General features: G+C 45.8%; 1 protein-coding gene across 2 annotated transcripts in view; it reads right to left on the reverse strand.

The window, feature by feature from the left end:
* Nucleotides 1-25322, reverse strand: part of HTT (huntingtin) — a 141365-nt gene that overhangs the window by 99314 nt on the left and 16729 nt on the right. For both annotated transcript variants that reach the window (XM_067036781.1, XM_059065976.2), the window contains exons 3-10: nt 20186-20306; nt 16608-16667; nt 16149-16228; nt 14332-14470; nt 8944-9085; nt 8040-8218; nt 3777-3981; nt 2513-2560 (exon numbers count right to left, since the gene is read on the reverse strand). In XM_067036781.1, the coding sequence (XP_066892882.1) occupies nt 2513-2560; nt 3777-3981; nt 8040-8218; nt 8944-9085; nt 14332-14470; nt 16149-16228; nt 16608-16667; nt 20186-20306 (974 nt within the window). The remainder of the gene's footprint in view (nt 1-2512; nt 2561-3776; nt 3982-8039; nt 8219-8943; nt 9086-14331; nt 14471-16148; nt 16229-16607; nt 16668-20185; nt 20307-25322) is intronic.

Here is a 25322-nt window from a genome sequence, read left to right on the forward strand (position 1 = left end):
TATTAATAAGAAAAAAAGAAAACAAAAGTCTTAACATGATTTAACTGGGATCATTAAATCATTTTGGTTATATTACATATAAATGTCATTAAATGACACTATCAATAAAATTACTGGTAAGTTCCAATTTCTAATTTCACTGCTCTTCAAAGATTAAGTCACAGGGGTGATAACTTCCATAAATCTACACTGATGAGACATTAAAGCCCTCCCCCCACCCCAGAAAAAAGCAAAGAAAACTCAAAATCTAGATGAAACTAACACAGCAACTTGGCTTATCTACTAAATAACAGGGTCCTTTATTACAGAACAAGTGATTTACCTTGAGAAAGCAAATAACATTCCAACCTGTGAATTCAGAGTTAATGAAAGCCGTCTCTGTCTTTGGAAACAGTAGTTTGCAACTCTGTCCCAAGGAGTTCTCCCAAAGAGGAGACAAGGGTCAGGCTGCTGCCAAGATGCCAGGCCACAACCCCCAGCCCTCACCCTTCCATCCAACAACAACTCCGCTTTTCTCTCTCCTATGTACCGGCAGATTTCACTTGAAAAACAAGAATTCTGCAGCTATGACAGGAAACTGTGAAAACTGCAGCTCTAAATAAAAACAACAACAGAACACTGGAAAAACAAAGAAGAGATTGAGGACAAATCGCATGTCCGGGCCCCAAGGAAACAAAATACATCTCTACCGGTCAACGCACCTTCTCATCACCATCAGAAAGAGTGACCGAGAAATCTAGTCACATGCCTGAAAATCCCTTCCTAGTCCAAGAATAGAAAGGCTAGCTTTTTCTAGAACCCTTTCAGTTTTCAAGCAATCTCAGTGTTTTCACCAAAATCTCAAACTTGACTAAGTATCCCACACTATGATGGCCCAAATATTATTAATTCTAAGTACTTCTAGGAAATGCTTACTTAATCCAGTTAAGGCTAGAATATTATTCCTGTTAACATCCCATTCAATACTACAAATAATATTAGGCATCAGGCTCTCAATTAAATACTCAACTCATGACACACAAAAAAGATTAATATGTTGTCTGTAACAGATTAGTTGTTATATGTCAATTATACCTCAAAAAAATGGTATAAGTCTTTTAGGATTTCAAAATAGAAAACAACAGCAATTCTTTCCTACAGAAATCTAGACTGGAACGGAACATAATTGGTGCTGTAAGTGATGACGTGTATCAAAGCTACCAGACCATGTCAGACACACTTCGATTAAATAAAAATAAACAAACTGTATCAGAAACTTAGGTATGTACAAAGCTAAATATGTCTGAAAAATGACAACCAGGCCCAAATTCACCAAATAATTAACCAAATATTATTCCTAATACTAAACAAAATTCACTGGGAGGATGAGTCACCTTTATACACATACCACCCCCTAAAGCAGGAGAAGGCAAACCCCAGCTCGCCAGTTCTGTAAAATAACGCTGTGCTGGAATCAAGTCGCACTCGCTAGCTTAGTATTGTCCACGACTGCCTTCCTGCCACAGGACAGGCTGAATCATTGAGAAAGAGACAGCAAGGGCCACAGGTTAAAATGTGTACCACCTGGCCCTTCACAGAAAACATTTGCTGACCCCTGGCCTAAAGCATTAGAAATTTATGACAGGGAATTCTGTGGTGGTCCAGTGGTTAGGATACAGTGCTCTCATTGCCGGGGCCCTGGGTTTAATCCCTGGTCAGGGAACTAAAATCCCATAAGCCATGTGGTACAACCAAAAAAAAAGAAAAGAAAAGAAAAAAAAAAAAAGGAAATATATGACAAACCAATTCTAATACACAAAAAGCAACTTTTAAAACCCATCCTAGGGGCCTTCCCTGGTGCCCCAGTGGTTGAGACTCCGCCTGCCGATGCAGGGGACACGGGTTCATGCCCCGGTCCGGGAAGATCCCCACGTGCCGCGGAGCGGCCAGGCCCGTGAGCCATGGCCACTGAGCCTGCGCGTCCGGGGCCTGTGCTCCGCAACGGGAGGGGCCACAGCAGTGAGAGGCCTGCGTACAGCAAAAACAAAACAAAACAAAAACCAAAAAAAGAAAACCCATCCTAGGGACTTCCCTGGTGGCACAGTGGTAAGAATCCACCTGCTAATGCAGGGGACATGGGTTCAAGCCCTGGTCTGGGAAGATCCCACATGCTGCAGAGCAACGAAGCCTGTGCACAACTACTGAAGCCTGCACACCTAGAGCCCGTGCTCCGCAGCAAGAGAAGCCACCACAATGAGAAGCCCACTCGCTGCAACGAAGAGTAGCCCCCGCTCGCTGCAACTAGAGAAAGCCCACGCACAGCAACGAAGACCCAATGCGGCCATAAATTAATTAATTATTTATTCTTTAAAAAGCCATCCCACAGGACTATTCAGGCCTGGTTATCAGATACCAGCAACATTTATACATATAATCACCCTGTTGAAAAGAGTTATAGGCATAGCCAATTACATTACAGAAATACGGAAAAAGCAGTAAGATTCAAAATAAGAATAATTTCTGAAATAATCACCTTTTTGTTTTCTTGAAAGGACAGGGCTGCATGAAGAACCCCCTCCAGCTGTAAATCACAGAAAATGACAGAAGAAAGTAAGGTAACAAGCTGCTAAAATCCAGAAGGAATTAGAAAATCTTTAAGCTTGATTCAACTTTAAAACTAGAAAATATGTGAACGTATTTCTACAGGTGGTGCTTAACTACCATACTGTAACATGAAAACTGCACGTTACAATTTTAATTTCAATGTGAAAATTATATTAACACTCAAATATACAGTTCTAAAGATATGACCTAAAATGCAAAAGAGCTCAAAGTGCATTTTAAAAGTCAAACTAAAAAACATTAGAAATCTCGGATTATTCGGTCAACTAATAATTAAATACACATTTTTATTAGAAACAATCATTAGAAATTAGTATTTCCAGCAATTATTTGTAAGGCATGCATTCCACAGAGAAAAGGATTGTTCAGTACAAAGGACAGTGGACAGGCAGATCAACATTTTCTACTCATGGTTCAGGCAAACACTTGTGTTCAAACGAGGCAGCAGTCAGACTTCCCGCCAACCTTCCTTCCCTGGTCTGCATCTGCTGTGGGTAAAGGCCACACCGCACCCACACTGCACTAAAGGGACCCCATGCACCAGGCCTCATCAGCGCAGTCAGCAAAGGCTGCAGAAAGAAGCCTCCGCCGCTGTGCCAGACCCAGTTCTAGAGGCTGCGACTCAGGGACCCGTCTCTTCCAGCCCCCCGGGGGCTACTCCACATTAGACTGGTAGGTCTGCAGCAGCGTCCTGCGGCGGGATTAGGGCCCAGTGCCCAAGAGCATGGGGAAGAAGAGCAGAGATGGGGCAGAGGAGGTGCCATGAGAAGAGGAACAGAAGGGGTTTTCTAGAATCAGGCGCGACAGCAAAAAGGGCCCAGAGGGCAGAGAAGGAGTCCAGAATTCCAGGAAGACTTGAAGACCCCACCTTTGGCAAAGGGATACAGGGTCTGGAAATCCCTTCCCGAATGCTTCCACTTCACGACGGATGAAATGCCGCGCGGAGGCAGCAGAGTCAGATGCAGGAGGGGGGCTTCACGTGCTGGCCTCACCCTGCCACCGAGCCTTCCCACCTCAGCCCTGCCCCGTCTACACGATAAGGACAACACCTGCATCGCAAATCTCCTAAGGAACTGAGCTGTCGCGTTGCTCAGCACAGCATCGGAGCAAGGGTCAGGAGAGGGGCCAATAACACTGCAGGGGGGACTCCAAGAGTCACCTTCCTCACGCCTTACCTATAAGCTCCACAATACTTCCGCTACGACTTCGGCAACCGGGCTCATCCTTAGCGGCAGTGAGCTGCCCGATGCCGCCCGCCGTGGTCAGCACTCGCAGGAGCTCAGGGGGAGGGGTTCTGAGGAGCTGCTGCAGGAGTTCCAGTGCCCCGGTCACAACATTGTGGTCTTGGTGCTGAGTATAATGCAAGGTCAACTCGTACACCTAGAAACAGAAACACCAGTGCTATTCCCATGGTTTTTAAAATGTGTCCTAGGTTTCGGGGTTTTGTTTTGTCTTACACTGGGAAAATGTGTGCCTTAATTTCCCTCTCTAAAAACTTCTCTATCCCTTCTACCAGTGTGATCACAGCTTCCATGCCGTTTTCTAAAGTCCCAGGATTATTTTCACTGTTACATTAATTCCTTAAGAGTAAATAGAGCACTTCCACAAAAGTAGAAGCATGCTAACGAAGAGCTCCAGCTCCCTAAACTGGTGACTAGTAAAGGAAGGTAAAGCCCAAACTACGCGGAGCGCACAGCTAGTCGAACACACGCTTATAATAAGCAAGAGGTACTGTCACGAGTGCCACTGAGAAAGGGTTTCCAAAGCTTTGAAAGGCATTACATTAAACCTTATTAGTGCTTTTAATACTATATCACATTATATGAACATAGTGTATTTATCCTTTTTCCCTTTAATTAGAGGTGCCAGATAAGATACAGAGTACCCAGCTAAACCTGAATTTCAGATAAACAAATAATTTTGGAGTGTAACTGTGTCCCATGCAATTTCAGGCATACTTACACCACAAGATTATTGATGATTTATCTGAAGTTCAAATAACTGGTACCACCCATTTTTATGTGCTAAGTTGGGCAGCCTTACCTTTAATATCATAAAGGTCATATATACGTTCTTTAAAAAAGACAGTACAGCAGTTTATAGAATAAAAAGTAAAAGTCTCAAAGGTGGCTACTTTGACTGACTTGTTTTTAGTTCTTCTGATGGTTACCTCCGTAACTCTAGGTCACAGATCTGCCAACTACGGTCCACGGGCAAATCTGGCCCTCCATCTGTTTTTGCACATAAAGTTTTGCTGGAACGTGGCTGTGTGTGTACTGTCTGTGGCTGCTTTCCTGCCACGGTGCTGGAGTTGAGCCCTGCTCTAGGTCATCAGCTTTACACCGTGACTCTACGCTGGGCAAGGAACCGCTTCACTTCTTACTATGAGAACGGGGGAAACGAGCGCCCACACTCCCCCGCCTCATCTGCCTCCTCCCAAATCCTGTTAGCAACCGGAGTGCTTTTGTGTTAAGGGTTACATTTATCCACTACGATGTAACTTTTAAAATCACATGTGCTTTGCCTAGATGTTGAGCATCTGTCATACAGAGCAAAGTCAGTCAGAAAGGGAAAAACACATATTGCATATTAACGCATATATGTGGAATCTAGAAAAATGGTACAGATGAACCTATCTGCAGGGCTGGAACAGAGACGCAGACGTAGAGCACAGACATGTGGACACGGTGGGCAGGAAGGGGAGGGTGGGATGAATTGGGAGATTACGACTGACATAAATACACTACCATGTGTAAACCAGATAGCTAGTGGGAACCTGCGGTATAGCCCAGGGAGCTCAGCTCAGCACTCTGTGATGGCCTAGATGGGGGGGGGATGCGGGGGAGGGGACAGATGTATCCGTACAGCTGATTCGCTTCGTTGCACAGCAGAAAGTAACACAACATTGTAAAGCAATTATACTCCAATAAAAAACAATCAGTATGTGTCTCATCGTGTGTACATTAACATCCTTCACTGCAAAGCCTATTAATGTGACTGGACCCAAAAAGAAAGAAGTCTTTCATTATTACTAGTCCTGTGTCACTTGAAAGAGAATGTCCCAAGGATAACCGTTAAATGGATTCTCTTTTATCATAATCTCTTACTTGCTTAAAATTATTCAACATTTTAATTTGTTTCATAATTGGATAACTTACTTTTATAAATCTTCCTGGTTTTCCCCTCCTTTTAACATACACACATGCCTTCCCTTTTTCCCAGCACTTAATCATAACGTTGGTCACAGGGAGCTCCTTGGACTCCCTGTTTCCAATCTGACTGGCACACAGTATCAGTCATCTTAGAATTGCTTCTAACACATTCCTGGGTTAGGTGCTTTGTTACTTGGATTTCAGGACTTCCTCTTTTTTTGTTATCTATTTCTCATTTTGCTGGAATACATCTTCAAATAATTTTTTCAAAAAGCATACATGAAAAAAGTAAGTGCACATGAAAAGCAAACTGAATTCTTACATATCTAAAAGTATCTATATTTTGCCCACACTTGCGTAACAGTTTAGCCAGGCTCAGGATTATTTTAAATTCTATTTAAATATAGCTAGCCAGGGCTTCCCTGGTGGCGCAGTGGTTGAGAGTCCGCCTGCCGATGCAGGGGACACGGGTTCGTGCCCCGGTCCGGGAAGATCCCACGTGCCGCGGAGCGGCTGGGCCCGTGAGCCATGGCCACTGAGCCTGTGCGTCCGGAGCCTGTGCTCTGCAATGGGAGAGGCCACAACAGTGAGAGGCCCGCGTACCACAAAAAAAAAAAAAAAAAAAAAAAAAAAATAGCTAGCCAAACTATTATTACGTTAGCTGAGTTGAACTTCTTAATCAAAATAATTTAATTCAAAATGGCCATTAGTCAAAAGAAAATAGATTAGAAATGTTTTAAGAGACAATCTTATCTAGCTTGCTAATGCAACAAGGTGCCATGTTGTTTAACCGTGTTGAAGAAACGTTAACTATTAAGAAAATTGGTAATTAATTAAGCACCACATCCCATATCCCTTCACTCCATCCTCCCAGGATTACTGCTCTCCTAGTTTAACACAGTTTTCAATATCCCTCTAGCCGCATCTTCCCCCAGCACCCCTACTGACCTGTGAGAAAGCCTGGAGACCTTTACAGGACCCAGCTCACCCTCACCCGCACACTCTCACTCTGTGGACTTGGCAAAGGCTAGAGCTTCTCTCTATAAAACTCTCTTCTCCCAACTCCCTGTGTCTGGTCAAATCCTACTCACCCCAAAGCATCAGCTCATAACAGCCTGCCCAGCAGGCCTCCCTGACCTTGGTCATGCACACGCCCTGCCCCCCGCCACATACTCTACAGTACCCTATACCCCCCGCCTTGCTATTTAGGAACTGTTTGCTTGCTTCCCCCACTAGGCCAATGGTCTCCAAACTTTTGACTAAGCAGCGTTTAAAAAAAAAAAAAAAAAATCAGAAAAAAATTCTGAGCATGGAACTCCAATAATATTTATTTTAAAATATTGTACATGGGCTTCCCTGGTGGCACAGTGGCTGGGAGTCCGCCTGCCAATGCAGGGGACACAGGTTCGTGCCCCGGTCCGGGAAGATCCCACATGCCGTGGAGTGGCTAGGCCCGTGAGCCACGGCCGCTGAACCAGCGCGTCCGGAGCCTGTGCTCCGCAACGGGAGGGGCCGCAGCAGTGAGAGGCCCGCGTACAGCAAAAAAATAAAAAAATAAAATAAAATAAAATAAAATATTGTACAGGTACTACCGAACTCAGGTATTACATATATTATAAAATATGCATCAAATCTGACAAGTCTCTAGCTCTAGTTATTGGTTTACAGGAAATACAGACAACAAAGAAACATGTTAATTTATACAAAGGAGAGTCAATTAATAAGAAATCAGATTGCCGAGAGTTCCACAGGACAATCTGTTTCTTCAAAAAAAGCACTCTAAGGGAAAAATGGGGATAGAAGGCAACCATCCGATCAAAGAGAATCACAATCCTTACCAACCAGTCTTATTTGGATACTGATTCCAAAGAGCAGAAGAACAAACTGACAGGGGACACGACGTGGGTATTTGATGTTAAGAAAGTGTTCCTTTTTAGGTATGACAAAGGCATTGTCATTAAAATTTTTTAAAAAGAGTCCTCATCTATAGGGCACATATGAAATAGTTGCAGATAAAATAATACGATGGTTGGGGTTTGCTTCGAGCAGGTCTACATAAACAGTACCCTCGGTGACCTTGCAAAGGGACGCCTTCATTTTTATCTGACATCACTACCGCACACAGGCCGAGTAGCCGGGGTCATGACCTAGGATCTGAACCACGGGCTCTGGCTCCAGAGTCCACACTCTTAAGCCTTGGCTCTGCCACTTCTCTTCCCAATTAGTTGAGTCTCTGAACGTTGGTCACGTGTGCACAAGCACTAGAGTAAAGCACGGGGCGCCTACCTGGACAAGCTGCTCCGTCGAGGGAGAGACCTCCATCTCTTTCCGTGTCACGCCAAAGCTGCCTTTCAGGCTCGTGTCCTTGACCTGCTGCTGCAGCAAGGGCACCAAATACCTCAATGTAAGCAGCACTCCGAGAATCAGAAGGGTGGAGTGTTCCTCCTCCACGGGAACGAGCAAACCTATAAAGGCAGCAACAAGATTTTGTCACATCGGATTCGCTGCTGGGAGACTCGTGGCTTCCTCTGTTAACAGGAAGAGATCCAAAGCAGAACCCGACCCTGAGGCTGGCAGGGAGGGATACAGATGGCACAAACATTACGGTAGTGGCCAAAATCCAGGAGTGGCTCTAAGGGGCAACATTTAATTAAAGCCTCAGCTCAGCGAGGCCCTGCAGTGAGTGAGTTTCACTGCCTCTGAAAGCCAGGCAACTCTTTCACGTCAACTGTCTGCATGCTCCCGGCAGCACCTGCCAGCACGGAGCTCCACAACTGCCCCCAGTAGAGGAGAAGCCTTCACCAGGCCTACACCCGTCCAGAGAGGCCCCTCACAGGGACCTGAGCCTCAGTTTCCGGCCGCGGGGACTCCCCGCACTCAGGGCCTCCGCAGAGGTGGTGCGGTGTGCTGCCCAGAGGGCCAGGCCCGGGAAGGCTCCCGCCCACTGCCCCGCCAGCTGTCCGAGGGCCCGGACGCATCCGCGCCGCTGCGCCAAGGAGGAGGAGCCTTCTCCGAACCCTCACCCAGACCCCACGGGGGCTCGTTCACGTTTACCAGCTGGCCAGGGCTAAAGGGCCCGGTCCAGAAGCTGCGGGGCTGCCTGTTTTTCAAGAAGCTCAGAGGCCTGCCTCAAGCAAACACTAGCGGCCGCCCCCCCACGGGGAGAGCCACTCACAGGCCTGAGCCTCACCTACGAGCACACTGAGCAGCCAGCTGTAGAAGTGCTGCGCCCGCCTGGAGTGCTGGCAGATGCTCACCGCCGAGCCAGCCGCCGTCCGCCGCACGGTAGGAGAGCTGGACTTCAGATTCGCTATGAAGGCCTTTAACAGAACCTGTGGAAGCAAAGCCCAAGTAGACAGAGGACGAAGCTCCTGTGAAACTCACCATGGGTTTCCCTGGTGCGGCGGTTAAGAATCCACCTGCCAAGGCAGGGGACACGGGTTCGAGCCCTGGTCCGGAAAGACCCCACATGCCGCGGAGCAACTAAGCCGGTGCTCCACAACTACTGAGCCTGCGCTCTAGAGCCAATGAGCCACAACTACTGAGCCCACGTGCTGCAACTACTGAAGCGTTCATGCCTAGAGCCCGTGCTCCATAACAAGAGAAGCCACTGCAATGAGAAGCCCGCGCACCGCAACGAAGAGTAGTCCCTGTTCGCTGCAACTAGAGAAAACCCGCGCGCAGCAACGATGACCCAATGCAGCCAAAGATAAATAAAATAAAATAAAATAATTTATTTTTTTTTAATGAAAAAAAAACCACCATGTATTTCAAAAAGCATACCTTGCTCCAAATTCTTACAGAGTATACAGTATTAACAATTTGAGACCTTCCTAGAGCTGAATGGAAGCACCCCAAATCCGGGAAATTTCAGAGCAGTTTGCAAATATGTAGTCGATTTATTTCCTTATAAACTGAGTAGAGATGTGCTCAGCATCTACGTCCCTACACAAGAGTGAAGCCTTCACTTCTAGAAAAGCCTGTCCCCACAATAGTTGGAGCCCGGTCAGTGAATAACACTATGTTAAATAAATGCAGTAAAAAAAAACAACAACACACACACAGCAAAAGATGAAGTCCAGGAGTGAGTGCTAGCCAATCACAGCAAGGTCCCAGCCTAAACGGCGGCTTGTAAATGTGCTGCTAATGCCACCAAGAGACAGTCTCAGGTCGGGAAAACGTGTGCAACGTAACTGAGCTGAGACCACACACTCCTCACAGCCATTTTCCTAAGAAATCAGAGGATAAGACTTGTTACTATGCCTCCAAGAAAACCCAAAGGAGGGGTGCTATAATTCTAGGGGTGCTGTAGTGCTAACGATGACCGTTTAAGTCTTCACAAAAATATACAAAGAATGAAAGGGGGTGCCCATCCAGCTGCAGGAGTTTGGTGACTATGTTATTGAAGAACGTCTATTTCCCATCATTCTAAACTATGCTCTGAGCAATGATTTGGCCCAGTTACGGCTGGGCATGTACGGAGCCTCGCTGAGCAAGTCAGGGACACCACCGGGGCCCTACCGGGGGAAGTCTAAGCATCGGCAAAAGAGCAGCCAATTAACAGACTGGCATCTGACTTAAACAAGCTTCTCCCTAACTGCGTGTTGGCACAAACTGGTTCTCGGAGGCTCATCAACGCTCAGTGAATTCACAGATCAGACCTCTGGAACCAGAGAGGTGGAGGACCAGACCCCTGGCCACAGGACGCCCCTAGTAGATTGTGGCCTCCAGTTTCTCCCCAGAGACAATGCCCGGAGAAACCACTCAGCTTATCTCTGACGAACGTTTCTAGCTTCAAGGAAAGATACATTTTAAAGAACTCCTTTGAGTGAGAACACACACACACACACACACACACACACACACACACACACACACACACACATCACTGAAACGGTAACACACACACACATCACTGAAACGGTAAATAAAGAATCATCCTATATTAGTTCAAACTTCTAAGCAGAATGAAAGCTAAACGTTACTATGAAGAGTCAGCCCCTGGTGAACTTAAAGTTTGGAATAACAGTAAAATGGAATGAGAGCTCAAGGGGGATTTCTTGGGTCTAAGCCCCACAATCCCGAGAATGCCCTGTAGAGGCTGCTGGCCGGGGTTACCTAGACCATCCTTAAAAGCTCTTCTCGTAAGAGGAGGAAGTGCGCTAGACTACAGGGCAGGTAGCTCCACTTTCTAAACACAGGCAGGACATATATTGAAGAGTACTTCATCCCACTTCAGCGTCAAGAGTACTTTAGGGACTGGAAATGGAAACTGAATCAAACTGTGACTCCAGAACACACGCAGCAGACGGCTAAACTTAAAATGACCAAAATTCCCACTCTGTGAGGACAGGGAGCTGCTGGGATTCGCACACACCACTGATGAGCTGTAAGCTTGTGCGGCCTCTGAGAAAAGCTGTTTGGAGGCATCGACCGAAGGTGACATATACACACCCCGCAATCTCCGTTTCTAGCTATCGCAACCTGTGCTCCAAGAGACACGTACAAGGACAGGCACAGCAGCAACGCTCGCGACAGTCAATACTACAGACGACCCAAGGTCCAGCTGCCGTAGAATGATGAGCTGAAGCACATTCATCCAAGGGAACACTACACAGCTCCGAAAAACCGCAGGACCTAGTGACACACGCACTGATGTGGGAGAATCTCACGGGCTTAGTGCTGAGCAAAGGAAACCAGACGAAAAGAATACATACTGTATATGGTCCTACATATTCACAATTTAAAAACAGACCCTCTGGCATTAGAAGCCAGGTCAGTGATCAGCCCTGTGGAGGAAGGAGGGAGTCGTGACAGGGAGAGGGTGCGGAGGCTCCTGGGAGTCAGTAATACTCCATATGTCCAGACCTAGGCAGTGGCCGCAAGGGCAGATTCGCTTTGTCACCCACTCACCAAGGAGTACACGTATGATTTACATGCTTCTTGTACGTACATTACACACCAGTCAAATAAAAGCCTCGGGAGTCTCAATATTTAACAGGCAACCCTGAGAATAACACAGCAGGGCCCCTGTTAGGAAACTTCTGATCAAACATGCTGTACTGGACACGTGAACCTCTACTTCCCACACACCCCACCAGAATCACGTGTACAAGGTTTAAAAAGCATAAACTTACAAGGACAAAAAGAACAGAACAGGGACAAGGGCAGACTAGAGACATCAGCAAATTTCGGAAGCTAGAAAGTAAACAAGTGGTAACTGACTGATTTGCGGCCCTCAGGCAGAAGTTCCCAGGCAAGCCTTTTTGGGATCTGGGGAGAAGGACTGAAAGCCACCAACCAAAGGCAACCTCACTCAAGCCACAGAAATCCTAGAAAAACTCAGGCTTAGGAGTACCAGAGACATCTGAAAGTGGCGTGGATGTGGGGACGAAACAGCTGCTCATCTAACAGCTCCTTGGGGAAACTGCCAAGCCCCTCTCCCACCCAGGCAGCCCGGGATGTGGTCTTCACTTCCCCATCTCCAGCAGAGACAGGGAATCCCCAGAGATGCTGCCACAGCTGAGGACAGACACAGGCACAGACAGAAAACAGAAATTAAGAAGTCTGCATTGTGACCAGTGAGACTGTTAGCACCCTCCTTCCATCCACAGGTCCCAGGACAAATGCAGCTGGGCTGATGCCTCCAAGCAGGAGAATGAGAGATTTTTCTTTAGAGATACTGACCAGCCCAAGAGGAAAAGACTTACTGACACTGACGTTTAAAGACCCACAGTGGAAGAGCAGGTTCCCCACCCATTACCTGAGGAAGTCCATCAGGGGACAAAGCTTGCCACACACTTGCTTCCAATAAGCTTTTTAGGGGCTCACTCAAATCTATGCAGACAACTGCTGACATAAAAGAGAAAAACAGGAAATAGGACAGAGGAAGTCAGAAGAAACACACAATGTGGAGGTCAAAGGAAGCTGTCAAGAAACTATAATCAGTATCCTCAGAAAGATAAGAGAGTATATTCGTGAAACAAGAAGAGGGTGCCAGAAAACATGAACGTTCTGAACATGAGAAAGCTCTTAGAAATTAATAACACAGCAGGAACAAAAATTCCAGAGAAGGGTTTGAGGTGTACATCTCCTAGAAAAGTACAGAAAAAAGAAATGGAAAATAGAAACAAAAGATAATACAAATGTGCATCAGTCCAGGAGGGCCAACAGCTAACGAACAAATTTCAGAAAGACCGCACAGAGAAAATAAAGGAGGGAAATTGTCAGAGAAATATAAGGACATTTCCCAGAACTGAAGGCTAGAAGGTTCCAAATTAAAAGGTCTATCAAGCACCCAGCACTCCGCCCTACACAAAACAGTAAAAACCTTCTAGAGAAGGACACATTCAGAGGCTAAGAGATCAGGTCATTCGACCTCTCGGATGCCCCGCTGGAGACTATGAGACAAAGGGGCAAAGCCTGTACGTTCCTAAGGGAAGACGATTTCCACCCCAGAACTCTACGCCCAGCCAAGTGTGAGGGAGGAATCGAGGCATTTTCACTAATGCAGAATCTCAAACGATTTACTTGCCAGTCACCCTTTCTCAGGAAGCCCCCACTCCAGGAGTAAGCCTAGAGAGACAAAGACATGCAGCCAGGAATCAGGCATCGGACAGGGGAGCCAAGACGTGACTGTGCGACAGACCTAAGGGGCGCCCTGACCAGGCTGGAGCGGCAGCTGCAGAGCCCAGGACGACTCCACTGGAGGAAACGGGTCCAGGAAACTGCCCATCATGTGCACAACTGAACTGAGACACACAGCGCAGGTGGGAGGTGGGAGAAGACGGAAATTGCCAAAGAACAATAAGCAAATGAAAAAGAGGCAATTACTGACTCCAGAAATACCACAAAGTTATACAAAGAAACATAACCACGGCACAGAACATAAGTAGCTATGACTATTTACTTAGGCATAATAACGTACACACTGAATACTGATATAACTACAGTAAAAAGAGGGAAGAAGGGTTAGAGCTGAATTCACCTTTTCCATTGTAAAAAATTTAAAAATCCAAAACCAGCAGTATAAGCAAGTTATTTAGAAATGTGGAGGGAAATACCAAGAAAAACACTAACACAGGACTGACCCACTAAAAGGAGGAAGTCAAGAATCTGTAATCCTCAGACCATGGGACAGGGTCATGATTTCTGGACATTACAGACAAAACACTAAAGAGGGTTTGAAGGCTGCTGGTTGGGGCAGAAACAAACAGGAAGGTAAGTGGTCCCCGACGGCCGCAGGGCACTCGTACGCACAAGGCGTCATCGGTGAGCTTTCTCCTGCCTGCAGCCCAGGGACAGCGGTCTTTCTTCAGCCAGGCTAAGCAGTCAGCCTTATACCCCAAAACCAGTCTGCTCTGGCAAAATGCCTTTTGATTTTGCATCTATAAACCATTCCTCTTTTCACCCCACAATAAGAAAGCAGAAGTGGAAAGACACTCTCAGTGTGCCTCCAGAGAGCTCAAAAGATTTTCATCTAAATTACGAAGCACAGCCTAACTCGAGAAGTACTCTCCAATGCCTGCCTGTGCAAAAGCCCAACTCCCACGCCCGTGACTTGAGGCAGCAGTCATACCTTAATCTCATTGTCGTTTGCAAAGTTGCCGAAAGAAGCCATAACCTTAGGGACGGCCGCAGCCAAGGTCTCCTGGACAGACTCCTCGGGCCTCTTGCTTGTGCGCGTCAGGCAAGGCAAAAGGTTTACCAAGTAAGGCCTGCATACGTGAGAGGGACACTAATTACTCTTCCAGGGCCTACCTTAATGAGAAACACAAGCGATTAGTTCAGTGTCTGTTAGGGAAAAACCAGTTTTTACATGCAAGGGTCCTTCCTGGAAGGTAAACAAACCTCTGCTAGAAGACTAAAGGCAGGTGAAGGCCAAATGCTGGGAGGCTCTCATCCTTTGTTTCTCCTCTAGTCACACACGACTCTCAAAAGCTTGTTTTAAAAATTCTTGGCAGTAAATTATAATAGTTATTAAAATAATCAGATTTTAAACTAGAAAATAACAGGTAATGTAGGAAAACACCATTTAAAAAATAAATTAAGAAATAAGAATAAAGCTTTCTTGAAAAGGGAGCATTACAAAATTTTTTCTGAGCATTGAAACTGAATAAGGCCTCAGAGAGAAGCCCGGCCCTCCACAGAGAAGTAGCAGACCCTGCAGGGCTGGAGAGGAGCAGCCACAGGACAGATAAGCCGAAGCCACAGGACAAGCACTTGGCGGCGGCGGCGGCGCCCTCCGGTGGCAGAGACGGGCGGCAAGCAGGTGTACCCCGGGACCGTGCAGGGAGGGAGGCGGGCCCTTCGAAGGAGCCGAGCCAAGGGAGAACAAAGCAGACATCGGAAGGAAGACAGGCCCAGCTTTTCAAAGAAGTCAGGCCAGTGGGTCAACGGAGTGGCTGGGGTGACGGGGGCCACTGGGGGCCAGGTCTCCGTGGGCCTTGGTAAGGAGTCTGGATTTATCTGAACAGCTCTGGGAAATGAGTAAAGAGTTTAAGTAAAGGAATGACGTGACCCAATCATATGTTTTTAAGGTCACTTTGGCTTCTATGTGGAGAACTGGGGATGTGTTGCTTCAGAAATATAGCAAAGTTTTCAAAACAAGGACAGTAAAAGAAAAAGGTTATATAAAGAGAAATGTCCTTAGTGACTGCATGTCCACAACCACGTAAGACTCTTATACAGTCAGGCTCAGTGGAGCAGATCACTGTTTCACATTAAAAGGGACGGTTTCTGCCACTCCGCCAGTTCCTCGGGGACAGAGCCAAGGGCTCCATGGATGTCAGCACGTCTTGCCAGTGAAGGAGAGAAGGGAGGAGTTGAAAACTGTGGCCCTCCTTTTGTTGTTCAATCCATTAAGAGACAACTGGTTCAATCAGCGGAAACTTTACTCACAGTTTGACACTCACACCTCTAACCCACACAACAGACAAAGGCATCGTTTTCTATGATCCCTACAGTGAGCGCCAGTGAGGTGGTGCTCGGCCTTCAGCCACCCGTTGGCAAAAGCATCTTTTCGGCAAGTACCACGTGCAGACGCCGTTGTCAGCGTCGGGCTGCGGCAGGGACCGGACAGGGATGCCCCCACTGTCCTGAGACGTACGTCTCCCACAGCTCTCGGGGGAGGGTGGGATAGAAAACGAACAAGCCCGCTGATGAAGTGTGCGACAGTGTTCCTGAGAGCCGCAAGTTTCACGCAGGAAAAGGATCAGGACCACCTGTACTGCAGCCGGAGAGGCAGAGGTGGGCAGCTTCGGCCAGAGGGGACAGGGAAGACCTTGAGAGAAGTGACATCTGAGCCAAGACGGCAGGAATCCACCGGAGCTGGCCCCACACCCAAAATAATAATAGTGGTGGTGGTGGCGGTAACACCCAGAGCGTCCACTTTACCTGCACTTCTGAGGCCGGACGAGGTGAGCCAGCTCGGCAAACCGCCACAGGGCAGCGCGCAGGCTCCGAGGAGCACCGTTCTGAGGGATTGAAGAAGCAGCGTGTTATGTTTCAAGAGTCGCAGACACGAGTCACCAAGAGGACTTCAAATAAACAAAAGCATTTTTTTCATTGCTGATTTCTATTTTTAGAGAAAAGGCCATTTAAATGTGTAACTACTTTTGAAATTTTAAGGTCTAATGGGATGCAATTATAAACATATTTTTTAAAACTACCATTTTAATTCCCATCCCATCTAATTAATAATGAGGAGCAACCTTTTGAAGAAAAGTAAAACAATAAAGTCTACTTTACCAAACAGCATTTATTTCCTTATCAAATAAAAGATAAAATTTCACATACACTGCTCAATAAAGTGAATCAGTAGCACTTTTTCAATGATGGAAAACAAAAGCCTACCTTTTTAATTTCCTTATAGAGTTCTAACTGTAACCTCGGAAGATTAGAATCCATCAAAGCCTACAACAAAATACAAGAGATTTGTTCACGGAAGACACATTCTACTAGCAATTCTAAAGAAAGCTAAAAGGCAACTACAATTTCAATTTTGGGGCAAAGTAGAATATAATAGCAACTAAACTAAGAATCTATTCTTTAAGAAAGCAGCATATGTATGCAGGAAGTTACCAAACAGACTAGATACGGGTCATTCACTTTAATTTTTAAAATGGAAGGAAAAAATTTAACTTTCATTACAATCAAATACTACACAATATCAAAATCGAACGGTGGATAGTTCACACTCACTCTAAAGCTCTTATATTCAATTACAGCACATTCTGTTGGACGATCCAACGTGAGCAACGCCCTGGAGCCTGCAGGGCCAGCAGGGCGGTGGGTGGACGTCCCACATCGGCGCCCCTAGCTCTGGCGTGGGAACACTCTGCACGCAGCAGCCCACGCCCTTTCCAAAGGTCTGGCCCACCAGCGGTGCACGGGGGCTCCCCAGGGAGCGGCAACGCTCTGAACCTGCTGGAACCATAGGCCCCTCGGAGCCATTTCTTGACCCTTCTGCTCACTTATGGGCCAAACCAAAAAATGGCCACACAGCCAATTTCAACCCAGTAAGAATGGCTGGTGGCAACCACCGCCAGTGACACAAAGTCCACGTTGGAGACGGCTTCTCAAGATAGAAAGGAGAGACTTCTGTGCCCTGCTCTCAGCCATGGGAACCCTCTCTTCCAAAACAGTACTGCCAATGTCTCGTCCACAAGAAGAGCAGAAAGACGTAAGCAAGCCTCCATGGAAAAGCCCTCCTCCTTTCCTACGACGTACAGCATGTGATGTCTATAAACCAGGCTGGTCTCAGTATGGCTCACGGAGGTTCCGCAAGCTTGAGAATCAAAACAGGGTCATTTTCTGGGAGGTTCCAAATAATGTCTCAGAAATTTTAAAATCCTAATTCTGTTTCAGTATGTACTAAAATTCTTTAAATGAGCACACCAAAATGGACAAACGTATATTAAAGCACTACTTTGCCAATGAAACCAGAAGGCATATCAAAGTTTTGTTTTACTTTATAAATGTTGTATAAACTAATATCAAACCTATTTTATTACAGGAGGAAAGTAAACCTTAAGCGCCTGGAACAGCACTGAACAGGCCCTCACAGTCACGGGTGATGGTGAGATGCCATCTGACCCCTCCCCGCTCCTGACCTCACGTTCACACTGAGGCGAACACACACAGCAGCCAAGCCCAGCCCATGACGGCCCCCCGTGCCTCACAGGCCGCCCTGGTTCAAGGCCGCTCTCCTCCCTGGGTTACTCAGCCTCCCGCAGGGATTCTGGGCGCGCGGTCCTCCTCCACGCCAAGGTGGGCTGCACGGCCTCCCCAGGCTCCTCTTCCTAAATACAGCACTCCTCTGGCCAGGTTCAAGATCTTCACGAGCTCTTCCTTTCCTTCACCCTCTACCAAATGAAGTACAAACCCCTTGAATGGACCCTCAACACCTCCCATTCTCTGCTAGCACGCACGTTCACCCTCCTAGGTGGGTCTGCAGGGGTTAAGAAGGTCCTGATCTCCTCACTCACCTAACAGCGACCACCTCCAGGAAGGCTTCTCTGCCTTGCCAGACAGAAATCACCTCCACTTCCTGACCGTCACGATGAGTTGCCAGCATGTCTCGGAACTTACACCACGCACTAAGCCATTCCTGTACAAATATGCTTCCCCCTCCCCGATACTGTAAATTATCTGAAGGCAGGGGCATGCTGTCAGCTGAAGCGCATCCCCAGTGCATTTGCTACACAAGTGAAAAGCAGAGCATGCCCCATATTCTTGGGTCCTCATCCTCGGCATATAATGATACTCTGAAAAGCAGAAGGTGCAAGTCCAGGACCTGACTCGTAAGTGACCATCCATGTGTTCCTGTCCACCCCTGACACCCGGGCCTAGGGCCATCCAACTTCTCCCAAGCCTGTCCTTCCTCTGCCACCGTGAGAGCACATCAGCCAGACCCTGACCCCACTCCCAGCCTGCCGGCCAGCGCATCTGAGGAAGCAGACATCAGAGCACAGCCAAAGCCCGGGATGTCCGACTTTAAGCAGAAAGAAGAGGTTCCGAGAGACTGACCTCGTCTTACGCTCAGGGGTGTAACATGAGAAGTTGGAACCTCTGTACTGGGAGGCCAGAAACAAGGCAGAGGAAATACGAAGGCAGTAGGGAGGTGGCCAGGAAGAGAAGCCAGCACCTAGAGCTCTGACCAGGCCGTAGCCCAAGCCCCCAAACACACACACCAGGCTAGCCGGACAGCAGTTACGGAAGCAGGTCTCTCCCTGCAGCATGTGCCTCCATGTAAAACGACCACCTTCTTTGTTTGGGGTCAAACTGTCCTCTCTCCCCTCCTCACCTGCCCTTGTCATGACCAAGGCAGCCTGTGATGACTTCTTTAGGTTTCCTGATGCTAAGGATCAGAGTTCAAGAACTGAAATATCAGAAAGAGCCTAGCCTGGTCCTGCCGGTGGGAATTTAAAAAGCAGCAAGGATGCTGAGGCCTGGCGAAAAGCAAGTGTAACTGAAAAAGGCCACCTCCAAACGTGCTGTGGACCCATCACACCTGAGTGGTACCCACACACGGCCGGGCAGAGAACCAGGTCAAATGGCCGTGGCCACTACAGCACCGCGGGGGCGGGTTGGGGGGTGCGTGGAGACGTGAAATGCAGTGGAGGGAGAAGACTAAGCAACTCCCAATGGAGAAGCCGGAGCCCTGTGTCTGCAGGGAAGCCGGCGCCCGAGCACAGGCCAGAAATCCGGGAGCCGCGGGCTCCGGCGCGCCCCCCCGGCCTCTCTGGTGAAGGACGCAGGAGCCTCAGCGTGAGGGCAGCCCTCAGCGCACTCCGAGGCGCGGCAAGGGGCAGGACGGCGCTGAGCTGTCCCCCACATCGCTGCGCTCGGTCCCCACACTCGCGCGCACCACCAAACCCCGCCCGAGTCCCTCCATGGTTAGGGACACCGAGGCTCGCGGAACGAAGTACATTTCCCAAAGCTGCTCAGCGAGTGGGCAGCAGAGGCCTCCTTCACTCCAGAACCTCCCCGTGCCCCGCCTCCTTAACGCAGGAGTAAAGGGTGACCGTCTTCCCGAGGAAGCTGGGCCCGTGACAGAAAAAGGAGGGACAATTTCTTGGCCAATGTAAAGTGGGACCACTCTCCAGAGAAAGCCCTTGGGGAGACTCCAAAGAACGGTTCTGATTTTCAAGATCCTAATAAGGAGGGAAATATTCAACTAACCTATGTTAGGTTGGAGTTCTTGGTTCATCTGGCCAAGTAAGTATTACTAGGAAGAGAGCCCTCAAGGAAAATAAAAAGATGTGGCTTTATCTAAATTTTATGGGTGGAACTCAAAACAGTAAGGGAAAAATCAGGAAAAACTGGAAAGACCCACTAAGCAGGGAGACCCCCTACAGCGAAGGGAACATGGCTTCCTCTCTTAGCTACAGCGGTGCCAGCCCATAGAAAGCCGCCCACAGGGCCCTTACTTTTATGACTTTGTTGAGGCACTCGTCGGCCACCATCCTGACATCCGACTCTGCATCATCACTGCACAGCAGAAAAAGTTCCACAGCAATGCCCAGAAGTTTCTGAAATTCTGGAGAGTTTCTAAGTAAAAAAAGAAGAGAGACTGTCACAGCCAAAAGGAACCCCAGAAGACATGATGACGAAACATAGTGAAGTTTCTGGTATCCTACGTGGATTCTGGAACAGAAAAAGGACATTACATACAAATTAAGGCGAACGGTATACCAATATTGAGTCATTAATTGTGAAAACTGCTCCACAGTAATGTAAGATGCTAATAATTTGGGTAACTGCATGTGGAGTTTATGGGAACAGTCTATACTATCTTTGTAATTGTTCTGTAAATCTAAAACTATTCTAAAATTTAACAATTTCTTAAAAATAGAAGTGTACCTGCAAGACAATCTTATTCTGTTTAAGTTTTAGTCAAAAAATCTTAAAAAGACACTGCTTTGTATGTACTTTTAACTCAATTTAAAAAAAGGAAAAAAGACTTCAGATACTTAAATCTCAGATAGCCATCTGCCCTCTGCCAACAAGTTACTTCTACTCTTACAATATTCTCAGAATCCAGAAAATCAATATACCAATAGAACTCCTTTACTCCTTTTTCATCTTGCTTTCAATATGTTCCAAACTCAACAGGATCATGGTGAGGCTGTGTTTTTGTTGCTCCATCAGTCTCAAGAACTGGAATCTAGGCGATGCTTGTAAATGATTTTTAAAAGTTTAACTGAGAGAGCCTGTCAGGCAGTTGTGATCCAATTGGCTAAACACAGCCAAGAGAGAGAGACCCACGGCCATGTGCATGAAACGGACTTCACAGCACAGTGAAGGACGGCCCGGCAGTAATACAGCCCCCGGACAAAGCTGCTATTCTTGAAACATCTCAGTCTAGAGTCCTCTGAAATAAAGGGCCTCCTCCCCACTCTCTCTCTACCTCACAATTCCTACCAAGAGTCAGAAGAGCCAGGAGTCTAAGAGAAAGCAAAGAACCACATTAGCAGTGATCAACAAACAGGCACAAGCAAGAAAAAAAAATGTGCCCCTCTGCAATATGTCAGACCTCATGTCTGTGGACTACAGCTGTGAATAAGGAGGAAAGGCCCCTGCGATGCTGGCACAGCATCCAGGCGCCACTCACAGTGGTGCTATGGAAATATAAGGTGAGCTACAAGTGCAATTTTATACTTCCTAATAGACACAAAAATAAAGAGAAACAGGTAAAATTAATTTTAATAATATATTTCATTTAACCTAATATATCCAAAACATTATTTTAACATGTAATCAATACGAAAAAATTACTGGGATATGTAACAATCGTTTTTACAGCACATCCCATTCAAATACAAAATTTTCATCAGAAGTATTTTATTTGTATAGAGATTCCATAAAATTCACAGTTGAAAAAGTAGGTTTACTTAAATAAAACCTGGAGATCTAATGCACAGCTCAGTGATTATACTCAACAATACTGTATTTTAAAATTCAAAGTTACTAAGAGACTAGATCTTAACTGTTCTCAACACAAAAATGAAATGATAATGATGTGACGTGATAAAGGTGTTAGCTAACACTACGGCCGTCATAGTGCATTATACAAATGTATCAAACCAACACGTCCACCTCCAACTCAGTGTCATATGCCAATTATATCTCAATTTTTAAAAAAGAAAAAGGTAGGTTTATATACCATTTCTAACCATGCTTATTTAAAAGGTCTCCAAAAACTAAATCAAATATTGATTTTTAAATTTTAATTAATAAAATAGATATAGGGCTAATTAGGTTATCTATTTCTTTTTGAGAGAGCTTTAGAGGTTCATCTTTCAAGAAACTGTCCATTTCATCTAAGTTACTGAAGTTCATAATATTCCTTTACTATCCTTTTAATATCAATACAACCTATATCGATAGTTTGGAGGGGCTAGAGGCGCCGACCCGCCACAAAGTCAAAAACCCGAGTACAAATTATCTGCAGGTCGGAAACCACAGATTCAACCGACTGCGCGTTGTGTAGTACTGCAGCATTTTTTGAAAAAAATCTGCATGTAAGTGGACCCATGGAGTTCAAAACCATGTAGTTCAAAGGTCAACTGCATTTCCATTTCTGCTCTTGCACCCTTTGTGCTATGGCTGTCATATATTTCACTCCTACGTGTAAACCCCAAAATACATCGCTATTATTTTTGCTGTAAACAATCAACTATATTTTTGAAAGACTAAAAGTAAGAGGGAAAGTCTTATATTTACCCACTATAGTTACCGTTTCCATTGCTCTCCAATCCTTTATGTAGATCCAGACTTCTATCTGGTACCATCTTCCTTCTACCTGAAACACTTTATTTAGTATTTCTTATAGTAGTTGCCTGCTGGACATAGATTATTTCAGCTTTTGCAAGTCTGAAAAAGTCTTTCTTTCACCTTTGTTTTTGAGAAAGAAGTTTCTACAGGGTATAGAATTCTAGGGGTGTTTTCCGTTTCGGTACTTCACAGATGATGTTGCATGGACTTCTGGCACTTTTGTTTTCCAATGAGAAATCCACTGTCACTCTTACTTTGGTTCATTTTAGGTCTTTTTCATGTCTTATCTCTACTTAACATATTCAATCTTTTCTCTAGCTTCTTGAACTAGAAGAACAGTCATAGTTACTGTTTTAATGTTTCTGTGTACAAATTTTACCATCTGTGCAATTTCTGGGTCAGCTTCAATTGATTTTTTCCACTGTCAATCATGTTTTCCTGCTTCTTTGCATTTCTGATAATTTTTGAACAGATGCCAGACCTTGTAGCTTTTATCTTGCTGGGTGTTACATACTTTTGAATTCCGATAAATATTCTTGAACTTTGCTCTGGAATGCAATCAAGTTACTTTGAAAGAGTATGATCATCTTGGCTTTTGCTTTTAAGCTTTACTAGGCAGGATTGGAATGACATCTTAGCCTAGGGCTAAGTGAGCCCTGTGGCAAAGGCAAACCCTTCTGAGTAGCCCACCCAACGCCCCAGGAAGGATGGGGTTTTCCACTCTGGCTGGGGGGAACAGGAGCTCTTCCTGCACCTGTCTGAGTTTAGCACCTGTTCCCTCCAATCCCTTCAGGTGGTTCCAGCCCCAGCCCCAGGGCACTGAGGGACCCCTGCAGGTCTCCCGGATCGCTATGTGCAGCTCCCCACCTCTGGTATTCGCCCCAGTGGGCCCCAGCCACCCTGCCTCCTGAGGCCATCAGCTCTGTCTCCCCACCTCAGCAGCCACTGGGCTCTGCGTGGGTTTCCCCTCCTCGCATCCTGGCTGCGAAACCCTCTCCAAGGCAGTAACCTGGGGAGGTCCTCAGGCTCACCGCAGTCGTTTTCCATTTTTCCAGAACTGCCTGATGCCTGGGGCCTTGGAAACCATTGTTACATGTATTTTATCCATTATCAGTTGCTTTAGGCAGGAAGGTAGATCCTGTCCTTGTCACTTAGCCAGAAGCAAAAATCTTTCATGATTTTTTAAATTTAATTTTTAACATATTACTAATATCTTTTCTGGTCACAAATATAAATATCTATAAATCACCTTTTATAAGGTTAGCTAATATTCCTTTCTATAAATGTATCTTAATTTTTCAATTCTGTGGGTAAGTCATGAAGATTATTTTTCATTTTCTAATGGGAAGAAGAGCACTGCACATCATTGTACGCTTTCCTCGGGATGAGCTCCTGAGGTGAAACGGTTAAGTCAAACAGATAGTGTTTGCCAAACTGCCTTTTAAAAACATTGTATCACCTCTGAAAAAACCCTGAATATGCTTCATGTCTGTCACTTTGACAAGAAAAAGTGTTCTGATCTCTGTTTCAGTCTCGTCCCGCCGACCACCAATGAATGTGAGCGCGCCTGCACGGAAAGCACAAAGTAAGCCTTAGCCACTGTGCTCACGGGCCCCAGCTCACGTCTTCTTTTCCAAAAGGCCTATTCATAGCCTTTGCCTATTTTCCTATTAGGATGATAGTCCTTTTCTTCACGATTTATACTTGCTCTTTATAGAAGTTATTAAACCTTTGATATATATGCTGTCAACACTTTCCCCAAGTTGCATTTATGTAATTTCCAGTTGAAAGTGGATTTTGACATACTGAACTATATTCCAGATAAAACAATTTTTTCCTTCATACCGTTAGCATTCCACAGCCTGAGATTCAATGTTCTTTTTATAGTAATGATTTCACTTTTTTGTATTTAGGTAATTAACCTGGCATTTTTGTTTGTTTGCAGCATGAGGAAGAAACATAATACCCCCCTAAAGAGTCACGTGGTTCATCATTTCCATGCTAATACAAGACGCTCTCTTTATCATAAATTCATATACACAGATACACACATACACTTTCCCACTTTCCATTCTATACCGGCTTTAACGTCTAACAGCTATTTTAATTTCATGTACACCAGGTATCACCATATTACTGATGGTTTCAGATTTTCCTTGCAACAGTGATATATTTATTCTTGCAGATGAACAAGTTCAAAAACATCTCTACTAGAATTCTGATCAAGATCATTTTAAATTTATGGATTAATTTAGAGAAAATTTAACTTTATGATAAAGAAATCTTCCCATGGAGAAAGGGAAGTAGTAATCTGTACCTTTCAGGAAAGTCAATAGCCGTCCTTATGTAGTTTCTGCACATCTCTTGTCAATTCCTTGAAATTTTATATGTGGTGCTACTATGAACTGGATCTTGAACCATTACATTTTCTAACTGATTTATGCTAATATTTGGGAAATCTATAGATTCCTGTTTACTTATTTTTACCCGACCACTTTATCAAGGTACACGTGCTTAGATGAAGGTTCCTAAGTATTCCCAAGAGGATACTTGTAAAGAACAAACCCCCACACTCCACCTGAATAGAAAATATAAGTGTGCTGGGGAAAGAGGGCAGTGAGGTATCTTCGCTACTACATTTCTGACAAATCTTCCGGATGATTTTGATGTTCGTGTATATTTAGGAACCAGTAGGACAGACCACCAGATTGAGAGCTTAGGTAGACTAAGAGTCACAATACACATTCAAGACTTCAGAAGCTGCCACTGAATAATCCCACCGGAGAGAAG

Source organism: Kogia breviceps, chromosome 6, assembly GCF_026419965.1.
Source record: "Kogia breviceps isolate mKogBre1 chromosome 6, mKogBre1 haplotype 1, whole genome shotgun sequence".
NCBI classification, from domain to species: Eukaryota; Metazoa; Chordata; class Mammalia; order Artiodactyla; family Physeteridae; genus Kogia; species Kogia breviceps.